Source organism: Prionailurus viverrinus, chromosome A1 (assembly GCF_022837055.1).
Source record: "Prionailurus viverrinus isolate Anna chromosome A1, UM_Priviv_1.0, whole genome shotgun sequence".
Taxonomy (NCBI): domain Eukaryota; kingdom Metazoa; phylum Chordata; class Mammalia; order Carnivora; family Felidae; genus Prionailurus; species Prionailurus viverrinus.
In genome coordinates, this window is record NC_062561.1 from 177,971,358 (window position 1) to 177,988,722 (window position 17,365).

General features: G+C 50.8%; 1 protein-coding gene across 1 annotated transcript in view; it reads left to right on the forward strand.

The window, feature by feature from the left end:
• The first annotated feature begins 5,610 nt into the window (after nucleotides 1-5,610).
• Nucleotides 5,611-17,365, forward strand: part of SH3PXD2B (SH3 and PX domains 2B) — a 104,225-nt gene continuing 92,470 nt past the window's right edge. The window contains exon 1 of the mRNA XM_047867487.1: nucleotides 5,611-5,763. Within this exon, the coding sequence (XP_047723443.1) occupies nucleotides 5,689-5,763 (75 nt within the window). The 5' untranslated portion in view covers nucleotides 5,611-5,688. The remainder of the gene's footprint in view (nucleotides 5,764-17,365) is intronic.

Genomic DNA, 17,365 nt, shown 5'->3' on the forward strand with positions numbered 1-17,365 from the left:
CTTTTTGTAAAGACCCATAGCTGGAGACATAGAACGGCTTTAGGGGTGTCAGTCCATTTGGGCTGCAATAACAGAATATTATAGCCTGGCTGGCTAATAAACAACAGAAAGTAATTTCTCACAGTTCGGAGGTCTAGGAATTCCAAGATCAAGGTGCTGATTTGGAGTCTGGGAAGGGTCCACTTCTTAATTCATCAACAGCTGCCTTTTCACCGTGTCCTCGCATGGCAGAAGGGGTGAAAGAACTCTCCAGAATATCTTTTATAAGGGCACTAATCGTCTTCATGAGAGCTCCACTATTGTGAACTAATCACCTCCTAGAGACCCCTACCTCCAGATTATATCAATTTGGGAATTAGATTTCAACGTGGATATGGGGACACAAACATTCAGTCTGTAGCAGAAAGATATCTACTTAATGAAGACGAGTGGATACAAACATTAAGAAAACATCAGTCCTGGGGCGCCTGGGTGGCTCAGTCGGTTGAGCGTCCGGCTCCTGATTTCAGCTCAGGTCATGATCTCACAGTTCATGAGATGAAGCCCCGTGTCAGTCTCTGTGCTGACAGTGAGGAGTCTGCTTAGGATTCTCTCTCTCTCTCTCTCTCTCTCTGCCCCTCCCTCGCATGTGCATGCTTTCTCTTTCTCTCTGTCTCTCCAAATAAATAAAGAAACATTTAAAGAAAAGGAAACATCAGTCTTATCTTCAAGTGGGGTCTTGCTTCCAGAAAAAAACATGGCTCACGCACCCAGTAGATCTGAGCTTAAAGCCCAGCTTCACCACTTTTCTGTGCTAGGACCCCTGGGCAACTTGTCTGAACTTTGCTTTTCTCACTTGAAAATGGGAAAAATAACACACCACAGGTTTCCTGGACGAATTGGATAGAGGAATGCGCATAGAATGTCTGCGGCTGTACATAGCACCTGGTAGGTGCTCAGTAAAAGACACATTACAAGACACATGCACATCCCTTTACAAAGTAAGGAACAGACGGAAACAGGTGCAATTTATAGACACAAAGTAGGAAGAGATGAAAGCAGTACTGAAGGGTCCAGGTCATGGAGGCCTTGAATGCCAATCTACAGCACATGAACACCTTGAGCAGCGAGGCGGGGGGCGGGGGGGGGCGAGGTCAGTGAAGGTTTCTGAGCAGCAGGGGGTGGCGGGGACAGTGCTTTCCTTCAGGAGGAAGATAATTATGGCAGCCAGGAAAAGGAAGAAGATAGAAGGAATCTGTGCTCTCCTCCTTCCAGCCGCTGAAATGTAACTTCACTCAAGCTCCTCCCCCACATCCAAGGCTCTGCCCTGCCGCCTGGGCACCTGGAACTTTGCTTTAAAGCCCACTTCCTTCCCAGCCCGTAATCCGTTCCACAGGACCACGTGTGCCTGGCCACTGAGCACTTGTAGGCTTAGCTATGAGCATCTTGCTGCGCCAGTCTTGGAGGGAAAGAACCTCTTTTCCAGTCCCCCGCCTCTGTTCTGGAAAGAGAGAGGTCTGATTCCATCTCAGACAGTTGATGGACAGAGGAAGGAAAGGAGCGGAGCCTCAGTTCCCTGGGCCTAGCCGTCTGTCTTGGGGACTTGGGATTTGGGAGAAGTGAAGCCTGACAGTCAGGCAGACATCAAAAATCACCAAATGACCAGAGGCCTCATTCAGCCTGATGGGCTCAATGCCCCTCGAATGTATAGCCCTCCTCTCAAGTAAACCTGCCATATGGAATTCTGCGGTCTGTTGGCTTCAGCATTGATTTTCTACGGTCTACAGCTCTTGAGCTTGCAAAATGCACCTCTAGAACAGAAATTTAGAAGAGTGAAGTCAGCTAAGGCAACAAATTTACCTTTTTCTCTGCCCTGGTCTCCTCACATCCCAATCAGGAAAAATGCCAGTGTTCCCAGGAGTGTGGACACAGTGAAGCTTGGTGTGAAGAGGTCTCTGGGGAACAGGTAAGGACAAAAGCCAGCCCAACCCTGGAGAGGAGTTAGGTTAGCATTAAGGAGATGGAGATGGATTCATTCATCCCACAGGCATTTCCTCAGGGGCCTCTCTGTGCTAGTTTGTGCCAGATGCTGGGGGATCTGAGACAAAGGGGACCCATTTCAGCTCCTTGGGGGCTCAGAGTATGGCAAAGGAATCAGATCTATAAGAAGGAAATAATGGCTATGACAAGGGACAGTGATAGCTGCGGGGGATGGGTGTTGGGGAAACAATTACATATCTGGGATGCAGGGCTTCCTGGAGGAAGTGACATCCCACCTGGGCTTTAAAGGCTGAATAAGAAGTCACTGACAGACAGGGTGGGGAAATGAATCGCTTACCCTTAGGTATGCAGGTAGGAAAAACCAAAAATATATTTCCTTCTGGAGATCACAAGTCATTTCTATTTGGGGGAACAGGGAGGCAGCTGGTGGGAGATGAGGCTGGACACAAAATCAGGGGCTAAAAAGAGAGTCAAGACTAGGAAAGAGCAGGGGCACCTGGGTGGCTCAGTTGGTTAAGCATCTGACTTCGGCTCAGGTCATGGTCTTGTGGTCTGTGAGTTCGAGCCCTGTGCCAGGCTCTGTGCTGACAGCTCAGAGCCTGGAGCCTGCTTAGGATTCCATGTCTCTCTCTCTCTGTTCCTTCCCTATACACATTTAAAAAATTTTTCAAAAGGGGGCACCTGGGTGGCTTAGTCAGTTGAGCATCCGACTTCGGCTCAGGTCATGATCTCGAGGTTCACGAGTTCGAGCCTCGCATCTGGCTCTGTGCTGACAGCTCAAACCTGGAGTCTGCTTCGGATTCTGTGTCTCCCTCTCTCTCTGCCGCTCCCCCACTCACACCCTGTCTCTCTCTCTCTCAAAAATAAATAAACATTAAAATTTTTTTTAAAAAAAGACTAGGAAAGAGTAGATGTAATTCATGGCAGTTGGGATTAAAATTAGGTTTGAGATTTGGATGCACTTAAAGGGAGATATTTAGCTATCTCAGATCAGCTAATAGCAAAATAACAAAAATACACGTACTTGACATGCATTATCTCATTTAGACTACAGAACAAGCCAATGAGGTCAGTGGCTATTCTTATCCCATCTTATAGATCAGGAGATAGAGTACAGAGAGGTGGCGTGCGTGCCTTGCCAAGGTCACACACTAGGTAAATGGTGGTTGCCAGGGGCTGGGCAAGGAGGAATGGAGAGTTATTGCTTAAAGGGTACAGAGTTTCAATTTGGGAAGATCAAAAAAGTCCTAGAGATGGTTGTTGGTGACGGTTGCACAATGATGTGAATGTACTTAATATCACAGAACTGTATGCTTACCAAGGGTTAAAATGGTAAACTTTAGGAGTGCCTGGGTGGCTCAGTTGGTTAAGCGGCCAACTTCGGCTCAGGTCATGATCTCGTGGTCCGTGAGTTCGAGCCCCGCGTCGGGCTCTGTGCTGACCGCTCAGAGCCTGGAGCCTGTTTCAGAGTCTGTGTCTCCCTCTCTCTGACCCTCCCTTGTTCATGCTCTGTCTCTCTCTGTCTCAAAAATAAATAAGTGTTAAAAAAAATTTTTTTTAAATGGTAAATTTTATATTGTGTATATTTCACTACAATAAAAAAGAAGAAAATGGAAGACAAAGGAAGGGTACGGAAAGATACAGGTATTGCCTCTTCTGCTATGGGCAGGTGAGAAGAAAGTTTGTCTTTCCAGGCCATTCCTGCCACCACAGAAGAGGTGAGCACAGGCGGGCTGAGGACCCAACTTTGCCACTCAGCACACAATTAGGGCCAGGTCTCATCGCCTTTCTGGGAAAACCGAGGAAGCTGGCTGATTCACAGATTTCCTCTAGCGTCTGCGTTCTGTGGTTCTGCCTTATTAGGAAGGCCGGGCTTATTCACAGGATGAGGTAAAAGGAACAGAAAAGCCAGGCCTTCGACATACTGGACATTTCCAAGTAATCCGACTTGCAACTGTGCTTCAGAAGAATGTGCCTTACAGAAACGATATCACTGAGGGTCCTGGCATGAAACAGATGCCACCCTCAAACAGGGCCACCAGGGGAAGTGTACTGAAAAGTCCCCTTGCAAAGGTGTGGCAGGACTTGGGGAACCAAAAGGGGACAGGACTGTTAACTTGTTTAGTGGAAAAAGTGGCCCCAGGAACCCTCAGGGAAAAGGTATGTGGAAGGCCACCTTGGCGGCACAACCCTGCAGGACAAAAGAGAACTCAGGAAATTAATACCTAGACCTCTCTCTTCTTCTGCCCTCAAACTGCTGCCAGGGCTTCCCATTGGCCAAGCCCAAGAGGAAGCTGAGGACAGGGAGCCTGTCCCTGAAATCCTAACAGGCCATCCTCTAGGGCCAGGGCAGGGTGGCAAAACCTGGCAAGGAAGTTGGAGGGGCAAATGGAGGGGTGAATCCAAAATGAATCAGCACCAAACCATCCAGGAACCTGGCCAGGGCTGCCGAGAAGCATCCTCCCCAGGATGACCCTCACCGTCTTTCAAAGGCTGACCTCAGATCTAGGGTGGGAAGGAGCCCTGGGCTCTTTCAGGCCCGGAGGGGAGTTACGCAGTTTGTTGGAAAGAGCCCCCGCTTACTAGTGTGACGGCATTGGCCAGGCTCCCATCCATGCATCGATGTGTACATTCATTCAGACATTTGTTCAGCCAACATCTGAATATGACTCTGAGCCAAGCCAGGGCTAGGAGGCACTGGATGAAGAAATGTGGAACAGCCCCAGCCACCCTTAGCTTGTGAAATATGCCTAGAGCCGGATAGTGATGGGTTCCTTCCACCGATCCGTCAGTCCGCAGGCTGTTCTCAGTCACCTCCTCTGTAATACGGCTCAACCATCTTTTCCTCCCGGAGTTGTCTTGCGGATTCAAAGAGAACATTTTGGAAAAGCAGAAAGAAGGTTCTGCATCTGGCATGGAAGAAGTGCCCCACATTTGGGACTCAATGGCCTCTGTTACCAAGCACCCAACTGCCCCTCACTCGCTGACCACCCTACGCTGTTCTGCCACTCTTGCAATTATATTGTACTTGTATTTGTTGCCATTTTACTCCCTGAATCTCCGAGGCTCGGGTCTGGCTTTAAAACTGCCAACTTTTATACCCTGGCCAGACATTGCCGACAGCTTCACGTGCATCTTCACGCGGGGAGCTCAGCCCTGGTTGGTGGGCAGTCGTACCAGGCCCATTTTACAGATGGAGAAACTGAACCCGGAGAGGAGAAGCAACTCGCCCAAGGCCACAGAATAGACAGCGGCAGAGTCGGAATTTGAACCCGGGAGCCAGGCCCTCAGGTCCGGCGCTGGACCGCGACTCCCGAGCGAGCGCGTGCGGGAATGAGCCAGTGAGTGACTGGACGGCGGGTGCCCGCCCGTCCCCTCCCCCGGCCGCCGGGGCAGGGCGCCGGGACAAAGGCGCGGCGGAGGCCGGACGTGGGCCAGCCGGGTCCGCGCGCCGGGGGCGGGAGCGGGGCCGGGCCCTTTAAGGGGGGCGGGGCGGCGGCGCGGGGGGCGGGCCGGGGGCGGGCCGGGGGCGGGCGGCGGCGGCCGGCCGGGCCCGAGGGCGCGCGGAGCGAAGGGCGGCGGCGGCGGCGGCGGCTCGTGCTCGGCCCGGGCTCCGGATAGCGCTCGGCACCCCGCTCGCAGCCCGCGGCGGCGCGCCCCCCGCACCCGCGCCCCCCGCACCCGCGCTCGGCCCCGCGGAGGACGGCCATGCCGCCGCGGCGCAGCATCGTGGAGGTGAAGGTGCTGGACGTGCAGAAGCGGCGGGTGCCCAACAAGCATTATGTGAGTGCCGCGCGGTCCCCACGCCCCCTCGAGCCCGTGCCCCGCCGGGGGCGACCGCGAGCCCCCCGGCTCTGAAAACTTCCGAACCGTCTGCTCTCTCCCCACCCTCTCCTTCTTTCCCCTCCTCGGCCCTGCTGCTTCGAGCCCGGGTCTCTCCAGCTCCTCCCCCTCCCCCTCCTCTCTTTTGCCCGGTTCTCCTCCCCTCCTTCCCGTTCTCCCGCCTCGCCCCTCCGCCGCTCGTCTCCCCCTTAACTGTCTTCTCCTCGGCCCCCCACTCCGTCCTGCCCATCTGTGGAAAAGTCTGGCCCAGGCAGTGTAGGGGACAGAGAGACAGAAAGAGGGGGAGGGGGAAAGAGAGAGACACAGATAGAAGCTCCTGTTCTCGGACCGCCCGCCCTGTTCCTCCTTGTCCAGAGGCACTCAGACCCGCAGTGTCTTAGCCACAGGTAGCCCCTCTAGGGATCGCCAAGTTTGGCTCCGTCCTTTTGGAGCATCCAGCCAGCCTGAGCGATCTCTGAGAATGGATCCTTTGAGTGCCTGCACCGTGAAAAGGTTTAAAAAAAAAAAAAAAAGTCTCTGCCCTTTTTCTCCAGTAACTTCTGTTAAAAAATGTGCGAAAGTTTTCTCCTGGTACCTCCCTCTGTAAAATGAGAATCTTGTTTAGAGCTAGTGAGGACTTGAGAAAATGGGCCAGTAACCTCATTGTGCAGATGGGAAGGCTGAGGCTCCAAGAAGCTGCAGGTTCTAGAACATGGAGCTGCATTCAGGCCTTCCCTGCCTCTGGAAGGTGTGCCGGGGCAGGCGGTGACCCCCACATGGGAAATGGATTCTGCAGCAATCTAGGAGCTGAATCTGGGTTCAGGGGCCATGGGATCACCTCAGAGGTTTTGGGTGGAGGTATAATGGGTCTGTGGGATGTTGGGCCCAGGTGAGGCCTTGGGGAGGCCTCCCTTACTGGAGGGAAGGGGGCTCTGGTGTCTCTGGTGGTGAGAAGGGGGCAGTGGCAGCGCCTAGCTGCAGAGAAGTTAACCAGGAAGGAAAAAAGCAAGAGGGAGGGAAAAAATCCTAACAAAGAAGTGTAGAACAATGAATAGCAAAGGGCGTTGGCTGGCTAAATTCAGCTCCTTGGCCTCCCTGCAAGTCTTCTCTGGGTCTATTTTCTTAAGAGGCTCATTCTTACAGAGCAGATCTATATGCCTTCCGTGAATAGCTTATAAAATCCTGAAAGGAGATAGCCGGAATCCACTCTGCACTCTCCACGAGAAAGGGTGTGCTGTGTGAGTCCGTATTGTTATTGGCTGGGCAGCCAGTTATTCAGCCCTTAGCCAGGCTGTGGGAAGCAATTTCCTGGACCTGTGGCATCCTTAAATAGAGTGAAGTTTCCCTTGATTCCAGAGCTGAGCTAAATTGTCTTTTTTTTCTTCTTCTTCTTCTTTTTTTTTTTTTTTTTTTTTTTTGTCAACTGTTTCAAATACTGCCAAATCGTGGTTTCTTGTTTGAGCTTGTTGAGTGTGTAACTGAGTTGCCTTTTTGGTATGAAGACAGTTTTCACCAACATGGCAACAAGAGGAAGTCTAAAATTCTCCGTGCTGCCTCCCACCCAATCTGTGAGCTGGCAAAACCAGAATAGATACAGTCACCACGAAGTGGGCATCATCATCCACTAACTCTCTCCTCTCCGCTCCCGGTGCACACCACATGAGGCAGAGGTTCTTGAGCCCATTTGACGGATGAGGAAACTAAGGCTCAGAAAGGTGAGGTCTTCTGCCTGAGGTCACAGTCACAGGCAGAGCAAGGATGTCAATCCACGTCTGTTGGACATCAAAAGGTGGTGTTTCACCTGACCACTACAGCACTTTCTAGATCCCATACCTTCATAGTTTCCTGAAGCAAAGTCCCCTTAAGAACCAAGAAGTCTGCCATCATTTGTGATCATCCTGCGGCTTTTCATTCCCTGCTTAGTCGGATCCATATCCGCCAGCTGTTTGAAGGTTCGGCCGCTTTAGGGGGCATCTTGCTTGCTTTTCCATCCCTTTTTTCGGGGTCCTTTGAGACAAGTTACAATATGGATTTGGGTTCACATTGTGGCCTCAACTTGATAGCTGTGCGGCTTCTGAGCCTCAGTTTTCTCATCTGTACCTGGGGGGTGATGGTGCCCACTTCCTCGGGGGAGGGACCACGTGACACCAGGGCTGGCTTGCCATCACTGTTAGAAGCCTGCCTCCCTGTTCCATGGTGTCCATGTCACCCTGATTGGGAGTGTGCCGAGGTCACATGTGGAGGGATTTCACCAAAAACTTGTTTTTCTGCATGTGGGTTTAGTCACTCTTGTGACTCAAGGGGGCCCCCTCCCTTGGATCCAGCCTTCTGGGTTCGTCAGATGACATGGGGCGATGGGTTGAACTGAAGCCTGAGTTATCTACAGGAACAGGGCAGATTTAATGCCATGATGGCAGGGGACCTGAACCCACCAGAAACTGCCAGTGCCTCCCCCCCTCCTGTTCTCAAAACACATCCACCCCACCACTCTGGAAGAGTGTGGAGGCACCTATTGGCATAGGCCTAGACTCTCATCCCATTTGGTACCCTCCTCTCAGAACCTGGCCCAGCCATCCTGGAGGGAAAGCATGAGAAGGGAAGTTGGACAGTCCTGAGCTCTGCTGTGTGACCTTAGGCTGCTCAGTTTCTCTCTCTGAGCTCCAGCTTCTGTAATCTGCAAGCTGTAAATACTGCTGCTTCCCCCTAGGACCGAATTTCTCACCTCAACTCTGTTGCCACGTTGAGCCAGATCATTCTTGTTGCCAAAGGCTGTCCTGAGCACTGTAGAATGTTTAGAATCCTCTCTGGCTTCTATCCACTAGGTGCCAGTGGCATCCCCCTCCCAAATTGTGACAACCAAAAATGTCCCAGGACATGTCTCCCATGGTTCCCCCCAACCCCCTGCCCCAACCATTGTGTTAGAATATACGTATCAGTTATGGAGAGTTCCGTTAGCCATGCCCCGTAATTTTCCACCCCCTCCTCCCCATTTGCAGCTACCTTGCCTACCACCTGTTCATCCCTCAGTTGCTTTGGAAGGAACAGGTCACAGGGACTGTAGATGTCATAGAGAAACTGCATCTGAGCTCAGGGCTGGGCCCCCTGTTCCACCTGGAAGGGCAGATCTCCATGATCAGGGTGACATCCTGTCTCTGCCCAGCCCCAGCCTCCTTCACTTGTGGGCACAGACATCATCAGGGGGCCCAAGGGCAGAGCCACAGGTCAGGAGATCTGGAGAATGCAGGGGCAGAAGCTCCCGGGGCCTCTGAGAGCCTAACAGTTGGAGAGGGGGTTTTGTTGGTGATAATATTGATAGTAAGGAGAGGATTATTTGGAGAGTCTCTCCCGGAGCCACCACCCTCTGTCAGAGGCAGGGAGAGATAAAGGCTTAGAGAGCTGCTCCATTTTTGTGCTGCCACCTTTCCTGCCCCGGAACCCAGGGCTTTCTGAATGAATGGAAAGGGGGCTTTCAAGCGCGATACCCTGGGAAGACCCTTCCCGGCTAGGTTGTCTTCTTTCTGACTTGAGGGGAGGAGGAAGTGCTCCCTGTACGTTTTGCAGGTTTTATTTGGATCACCCCATTTCCTGCACTGGAGCGGGATGTGTAGAAGCCTTGGGTTCAGAAGACAGTGCTGTCTGCAGGAGCTAGGAGATGCTGGCTTGCCTAATCGAGATCTTGAGATGTTAAGAGGAGCAAGACGGTAGTAGTCGTTACAACAGCAGTAATCACAACAGCTGAAATATGATCAGTCGTGGTGGGTCAGGCACTGGGTTAAGCTCTCTATGTAATTAGTCATCATAACAGTCCTTTGAAATAGGTACTCTTGGGGGCGCCAGGATGTCTCCGTTGGTGGAGCATCCGACTCTTGATCTCAGGGTCATGAGTTCAAGCCCCACATTGGGCATGGAGCATATTTAAAAACTAATAATAATACAATAGGTACTTTTTCATTATATTAATCTACTGTTTCAAATATACGAATACAGAAAGTATCTCTCCACCATCCAGCTCTGTCAGAACTTCATATCTTTTTTTTTTTTTTCAACGTTTATTTATTTTTGGGACAGAGAGAGACAGAGCATGAACGGGGGAGGGTCAGAGAGAGAGGGAGACACAGAATCGGAAACAGGCTCCAGGCTCTGAGCCATCAGCCCAGAGCCTGACACGGGGCTCGAACTCATGGACTGCAAGATCGTGACCTGGCTGAAGTCGGACGCTTAACCGACTGCGCCACCCAGGCGCCCCAGAACTTCATATCTTGACATATTTCAGATCATTAATTTTGTTTGTTGAGAAATAAAACATGGCAGATGCAAAGTCCCTTGTGTACCCTCCCCAGCTCACGCCAACCCCCTCCCCCACTCAAGTGAACCAGTGTCCTGCATTTGGTGTTTGATGTTTGTCATTCCCATTTGCTTTAAAAAAAAAAAATAGAACATTCGGTCTATTAGATAGGATTTTCTTTCTCTAGCAGCTTTATTGAGGTATAATTTACATGCCATAAAATTCACTCATTTTGGGGCGCCTGGGTGGTGCAGTCGGTTAAGCGTCCGACTTCAGCCAGGTCACGATCTCGCGGCCCGTGAGTTCGAGCCCCGCATCAGGCTCTGGGCTGATGGCTCAGAGCCTGGAACCTGTTTCCGATTCTGTGTCTCCCTCTCTCTCTGCCCCTCCCCTGTTCATGCTGTCTCTCTCTGTCCCAAAAATAAATAAATGTTGAAAAAAAAATTAAAAAAAAAAAATTCACTCATTTTAAGCGTATGTTTGCTGATTATTTTAGTAAATTTACAGAGCTGTGAGACCACCACTACAATCCAGTTTTTTAACATTTGCATCAACCCCAAAAAGATCCCTTGGACTGGTCTGCAGTCAGTCCCCTTCCCACCCCAGCCCTTATGCCCCTTTTAATGTTTTTTTACCTTTTTAAATGCCCCAAATCTTGCATTGAGTGTTTTAAAACTACATAAAAACATCACCCTTTCAAGATCTATGCTGACGCACATGGCCCCAGTTTCATTTTAACTACTATTTAATATTCCACTTGAGGGGCGCCTGGTGGCTCAGCCGGTTAAGCGTCCGACTTTGGCTGAGGTCATGATCTCGTGGTTTGTGGGTTCAAGCCCCGCGTCGGGCTCTGTGCTGACAGCTGAGAGCCTGGAGCCCGCTTCTGATTCTGCCGCCCCCCCTCTCGCGCTCTCTCTCTGCCTCTCAAAAATAAATAAATGTACTAAAAAAATTTTTTTTAATATTCCATTTGAATATACCACTATTTATTCTAGCTCCTGGCGGGGTCTTTTAGGGTGTCCTCAGCAGTTCAGATCTGTGTGGCTGCTTCCTGCACGTGGTGGAGTTGCTGGGTCAGGGGGTTTGTGCACTTTCAGCCTTTACATTTAGATGCCCCCAGAGCAGTGTCTGTGCATCCCTTTGCTGCGTGTCCTAGCTAACATCCCAAATTGTCAGCCTTTTTAGTTTTTGCCAAGCTGCTGGGTGCAGAATAGTATCCGACGGTTGGTGTGTGTTTGGATTTTTCCCTGCTTGCTGGTAAGGTTGAGCATCTTTTCACACCTTTGTCGGCCATTTGAGTGTCCTCTTCTGTGAATTGCCTGTTTTATCTTTTGCTCCTTTCTCAGTATATTGAGTTATTTGTCTTCTGTTAATTGGGACGATTTATTTATACAGTCAAGATTCTAATCCTTCAGGTAGTTATTACATTAAGGGTTCCTATTCTCCCCTTGAGACTGGAAGGGAGGGCGTGCACCTAACTAAGGTCACACAGTGAGGAGTGGCAGCCGCATGGGGATTGAGCCAGATACGTACATGGTCTAGGAGAGGTGGCAACTGTGTGATCCTACCCCTAAGCCAAGTGATGTCGGGTGTGTCACCTGGCTTCTGGACCCCAGTTTCTCCACCCTGCCCTTCCCCCCATCTCACTGCTCCCTCAGCCTGGATTGATGCAGCTCAGGCGGCCGCCAGCCCTAAACATTCTCACCCCAGGAAGCTCTGGGTTGATTGTGCCCCTGGAGTGATGGGGTGGCAGACCCTGTGCCACCAGTCTTGAAACCTTTCTCCCTTTGCCAGGCCCCTAGAGCCCAGGGGTCACTATTCGGAGCTGCTGATCACGCCCTTCTTAGGTATTACTGGCAATCTCAGCTCAGCCTGTAGGAAGCCTCTGGGTGGTGAGCTTGGTGGTCTGGAACAAATTGTGAGTCTGCATTAGCTGCGTTCAGTTTCCAGCTACTAGTTACCTGGCACCCCCTTTTTTGCAGAAACATGCAGGACAGGGCAGCGAACTTGAGTGGAAAGAACTTGGGTGTTAGAGATGAATATGGCCTTGGCTGACTCCGCCCCCAGCCTTAGTTTCTGCATCTGTAGAATGAGTACAGTGTCGTCCTCCTAAGACTGTTGTGTGCTGTTTTTGATAATGTATGGACTCTATCTATACTCCATGCCTTCTGCCGGGAGAGATAAATGCCAGTGACTAGCACATTTCTTTCATTATGAAAAGACCAAGGTTTTTGTTTTGTTTTGTTTTGTTTTAATGTTTGTTTATATTGGGGGGCAGAGCGGGGGAGAGACAGAGGGAGACAGGGGATCCGAAGCAAGCTCTGTGCTGACAGCAGACAGCCTGATGTCGGGCTGGAGTTCACCAACCACGAGATGACCTAAGCCGGAGTCAGTCACTTAACCAACTGAGCCACCCAGGCACCCCAAGAAGACCTAGCTTTGAGTCCTCTCCAAGCACTTCTGAGTTAGATGAGCTCTCTGAGGGTATGTAAAAAGGGAGCCAGAGTGGTAATAGTCCTTACCTAAAGTGTGGGCAGTTACGAAGATTCACTCGTGTCACACAACACTCAGTCTGATGCATCGTGTATAAGAGGCGCTTAATCAATCATAGTAGTCATGAAAAATAATATTGACAGTAATAATGGCCATGATCCATTTCTGTGCCTCTTTCCTACCTGCTGCTGTGAGGCCAGGCTACAGGTTCTCCATGCTCTTTCATTCAAGAGGCATTTCTAGGGTGCCAACCCCAGGCTGGACACCCTACGGCCACTGGCATAGGCCCTTGAGCAAGGCTGAGCCTTCGTATCTACTCTGTAGGTGGGTTCTTGTCGTGCGCCCTATGTGGGTCACAAAGAAGTAGACATTAAGACCCCTCAGGTCGGCTTTTTTTTTTGTTTTTAAATTAATTTATTTATTTTGAGAGAGAGAGAAAGCAAGAGCAGGGAAGGAGAGAGAGAGAGAGAGAGAGAGAGAGAGAGAGAGAGAGAATCCCAATCAGGCTCTGCACTGTCAAACACAGAGCCCCACGTGGGGCTCAAACTCGCGAACCGCAAGATCATGACCTGAGTACAAACCAAGAGTTGACACTGCACAGAGTGAGCCACCCAGGCACCCCTAGGTAGGCTTTTGTTTTCAATGGCTGTTGCTTTCTTCTGATTGAAAAATAGTGGACCTGGGGCGCCTGGGTGGCGCAGTCGGTTAAGCGTCCGACTTCAGCCAGGTCACGATCTCGCGGTCCGGGAGTTCAAGCCCTGCGTCGGGCTCTGGGCTGATGGCTCGGAGCCTGGAGCCTGTTTCCGATTCTGTGTCTCCCTCTCTCTCTGCCCCTCCCCCGTTCATGCTCTGTCTCTCTCTGTCCCAAAAATAAATAAACATTGAAAAAAAAAATTTAAAAAAAAAAAAAAGAAAAATAGTGGACCTTATCAGTTGCATTGCCCCTTCCTGCTCTGTCTGGCCCACAGATGCAAGGAGCTAGATAGGGCATCTCAGCAGAAGATATCAGCCTGCTGATTATACTCTGGGCTCCTGCAGCTGTCTCAAGATCAAGGCGGGTGGGGCTCTCCTATCTTCAGATTATTTACATGTCACTTTAGTTCAGACTTTGAACCTGTGTCATTCCGCGCTTCTGGTGAGCAGAGAAAGTACACCAGAAAGCCTGTGTTCAAGTCCCTGCTCCGCCACCTGCCAGCAGTGTGACTTCAGACAAATGACTTACCCTTTCTGCACCTCTGTAAAATGGGAATAATAACAGCTCCAATATCATAGGGCGGATGTGAGGATTAAACAAGCCCAGCATCTCACAACTATGAGCTTTATTAGGAACATACAAACATAGTATCATTTATGATAGTAAAAAGTTGGTATCCACTTAAACGCCCGTCGCATGCTAGGATATCATCAAGATGGTAAAAATATATTCTGTCTTCTGTCATGGGAATATTAAATAGTAAAAGCTGGTTGCAAAACAACATGCCCAGGCTGATTCCCACCTGATTACGAATGAAGGATGAAAATATGTGTCTGTATAAGCACAGAAATATAGCTGATAAAATGTCACTTTTTTTTTTTTTTTTTTTTTGCTCGTCTGTGCTTTTCTGTTTTCCAAATGTTCTGCAGTGAACACATATTCCTGTTTTTAGTGAAAATAAAAAAAACAGCAAATGCTCATTTTAAAAAAGAAGAAGTGCCGGGGTGCCTGGGTGGCTCCGTCGGTTGGGCATCCAACTTCAGCTCAGCTCATGATCTCGCAGCTCGTGAGTTCGAGCCCCGCGTCAGGCTCTGTGCTGACGGCTCAGAGCCTGGAGCCTGCTTCCGAGTCTGTGTCTCCCTCTCTCTCTGCCCCAACCCACTCGCATTCTGTCTCTCTCAAAAATAAATAAACATTAAAAAAAAGATTTAAAAAAAAATTTTTTTAAAAGAAGCAGTGCCAAACTGTGGGTGGCTCCAGCTGGGTTCCCACATCCTGCTGCCCCATCCTGTCCCGAAGCAATGGGGTTCTCCCGGCTCCTCAGAGAGCCTGTCCTCCCAAGGTAGGCGCCGGCCTCCGAGACTCTTCCCGCTCTCCTGCTGCAGAGGGAGGTCTCTGGATGTGGCTTTCCAGTGCGAGAGCCCAAGAAATGGAAAGAAATGAGTTTAAAATACCTCGAGGGAAGGCCTGAGCAGACGCTTTTCTAGTTAAAATGCTGTTTGCTCTGCGGGTCCAGGCCCTCCTCCCATATCGCCTGCAGCTAAGGAGGGTTGGAAAGAATTGCAGGCCTGAGTTCTATGGTCTGCACCGAGGTCACTGGGCACAAGAAAGTTCATCCAGATTAGAGGGATGCCCTGCACCCCCCTCCCTGGGTGTTCATTCATTTGCTTTTGGCCCACCCCAAGGCGCATGGGGGTCAGCACGAAGTACGGTTATCACACTGCCAGAAAAGTACCAGGGGACCGCACCATTCGTTGTACCGAACATCTGGGACACTGCTATCCTCATTGCAAATGATGAGTGCTTTTTTCCTGGAGGGAGGGCTGTGGTAGGGGGAATAGTCTTGCTTTGCGTGACTCAGTTTTTTCCTTCCCCTTGGGGATGAAAGCCAGCCGTGGGCCACTGCAGCTGCAAGAAAGGGGGCCATTGGCTGAGGGTCCTCTCAGCCTGGTGGATACAAGCAGTGAGTCGTGGGCACCCATCCCTAGCTGAAGGAGAGAAGTCGACGCTTGTTAAGAAGGCCACGTGGCCGGAGGGTTGTGAGTGTGGCTTCTGCCCTCAGAGACTGAGTTCTAGTCTGAATCTGCCATTCACTCACTGTTGGCCTCGAGCCTTCTCCTCTGGGAATGGGTGGCTTTGGTGGCTTTGCAAATTAAGTGAGCTTTTGTGCAGAATGCCTGAGGACAGTACTGCTGGGACAGTTGTCCTTGGAGCTTCCTGGCCTGGGGTAATGCCCAGACACTGGGGCCCTGTGGTTCCTTCCCCAGAGCCCTTGTCAGCAGGGTTAGCCAGACCCTGGCTAGAGCTGGCATTGCTGCCCCCTGCCACGACATGGGAACTGGCTGTAATTCAGTCAGGAGGCTCGGTGTCTCGTAGTGGGCCAGTGGGCAGGGGCTTGTGTGGCTCACTCCTCTGGGACTCTCCCAGGAGCCCACAGGTCCAAGCTTTGTCACACATCCATCGTTCCTCCGCCCCCTTCTCCAAACTGTGGGGTGTTTTCCTCCCATACTTGCTGGCCTGGATGCAAGCCTGCAGGTGGGCAGAGAGCCCAAGCGCAGGGCCCTCTTGAGGTGGTGAAGGGAGGAGGGACTATTGGTGCATCTATTGTGTGCAGGTGGACAGAGCTCTCCTGCCTGCTTCTCTGCAGGCCTATCCCAGGCCATCCTCAGGCATCCTTAGGGTTGTCAGATTTACCAACTTTAACAGGATGACCTGTTAAATTTGAACGTTAGATAAACATGCGATATTTGGGACATACTGACACTACGGAATTAATCATTTTTTATTTGAAATTCAAGTTTTACCAGGCATCCTGTACTTTGTCTGGCCGTTCCACCAGAACCACCACTTTCAAAAAGAAACAACAACCAAGAGACCTTTGCACTTTGTAGTCGACCATGTTTCTTGAGAACTCACTGAACAAATATAAATCCTTACAGGAGCCTGGCACTTTGACATGCAGGGATGATATACAGATAAACAAACCAGGAATTCAGACTTTAAGGAGGTCCTCGTTCTGAGAGAGACAGGTAGACAGGGTGTTTCGGAGCTAGTCTGGAACTTGGGGAGTAGGCACTTGGGTTCTGGGGAAGTTGGACTTGGACGAGGCGGCATGGCAGAGATGATCCAAGGCCGATCACAAAGCCGGGGAGGGATTCCACAAGTGGAGAAAGGGAGGGGAATTTCAGGCAGAGAACAGGAAGGCGAAGAAATGGAAACCCCAGCATAAAGTGTGTTTGAGAAAAGCAGGAGAGCTTTGAGTGACGGAGATGCAGCGTGCCTGGCAGGTGCAGGCCAGAAGGACCTGGGGGCTCCTGAGTGGGCCAGCAACCACAAAAGAATACAAAGAAAAGAATACAAAGCATGGACGCCACGCTCAAGAAGGCCATGGCCCTAGGGGCGCCTGGGTGGCGCAGTCGGTTAAGCGTCCGACTTCAGCCAGGTCACGATCTCGCGGTCCATGAGTTCGAGCCCTGCGTCAGGCTCTGGGCTGATGGCTCAGAGCCTGGAGCCTGTTTCCGATTCTGTGTCTCCCTCTCTCTCTGCCCCTCCCCCGTTCATGCTCTGTCTCTCTCTGTCCCAAAAATAAATAAACGTTGAAAAAAAAATTAAAAAAAAAAAGAAGGCCATGGCCCTAGTATACACGGGCTGGGGGCCAGGGGTTGGCACCAGAGGTGTCCAAAAGGAAGTCACTGGAGTAGTCAGGAAGCTGGTAGTCAGGGCCCCTCCTGCTGGCTGGGTGGTTAGAAAGGCCTTTCACAGGAGAATGGAGGGGGCAGAACACAGATAAAAAGTGGGAGGATCTTGGAGAAAGAAAGCACCTGTCCACAGAAGGGCTGTGTGCAGTGAAGATGAAGTCGGGGTGGGAGGGATGGGAGGGAAATATTAGAGGGGACTGTGGGAGTCCAGCTCCAGGAAGAGAGAATCTGATTGGCTAAGCCCAAGATCACCTGGCCGTCCTTTGGCCCAGCAAGGGCCAGATATTGGGATAGATACTCCCCCTAAATTGCAAGCAGTGGGAGAGACAGTCATTGTAGGAGATTCAGGGTACTGTTGCTGAAGAAGGAGCTGGTGGAAACCATTGATGCCAG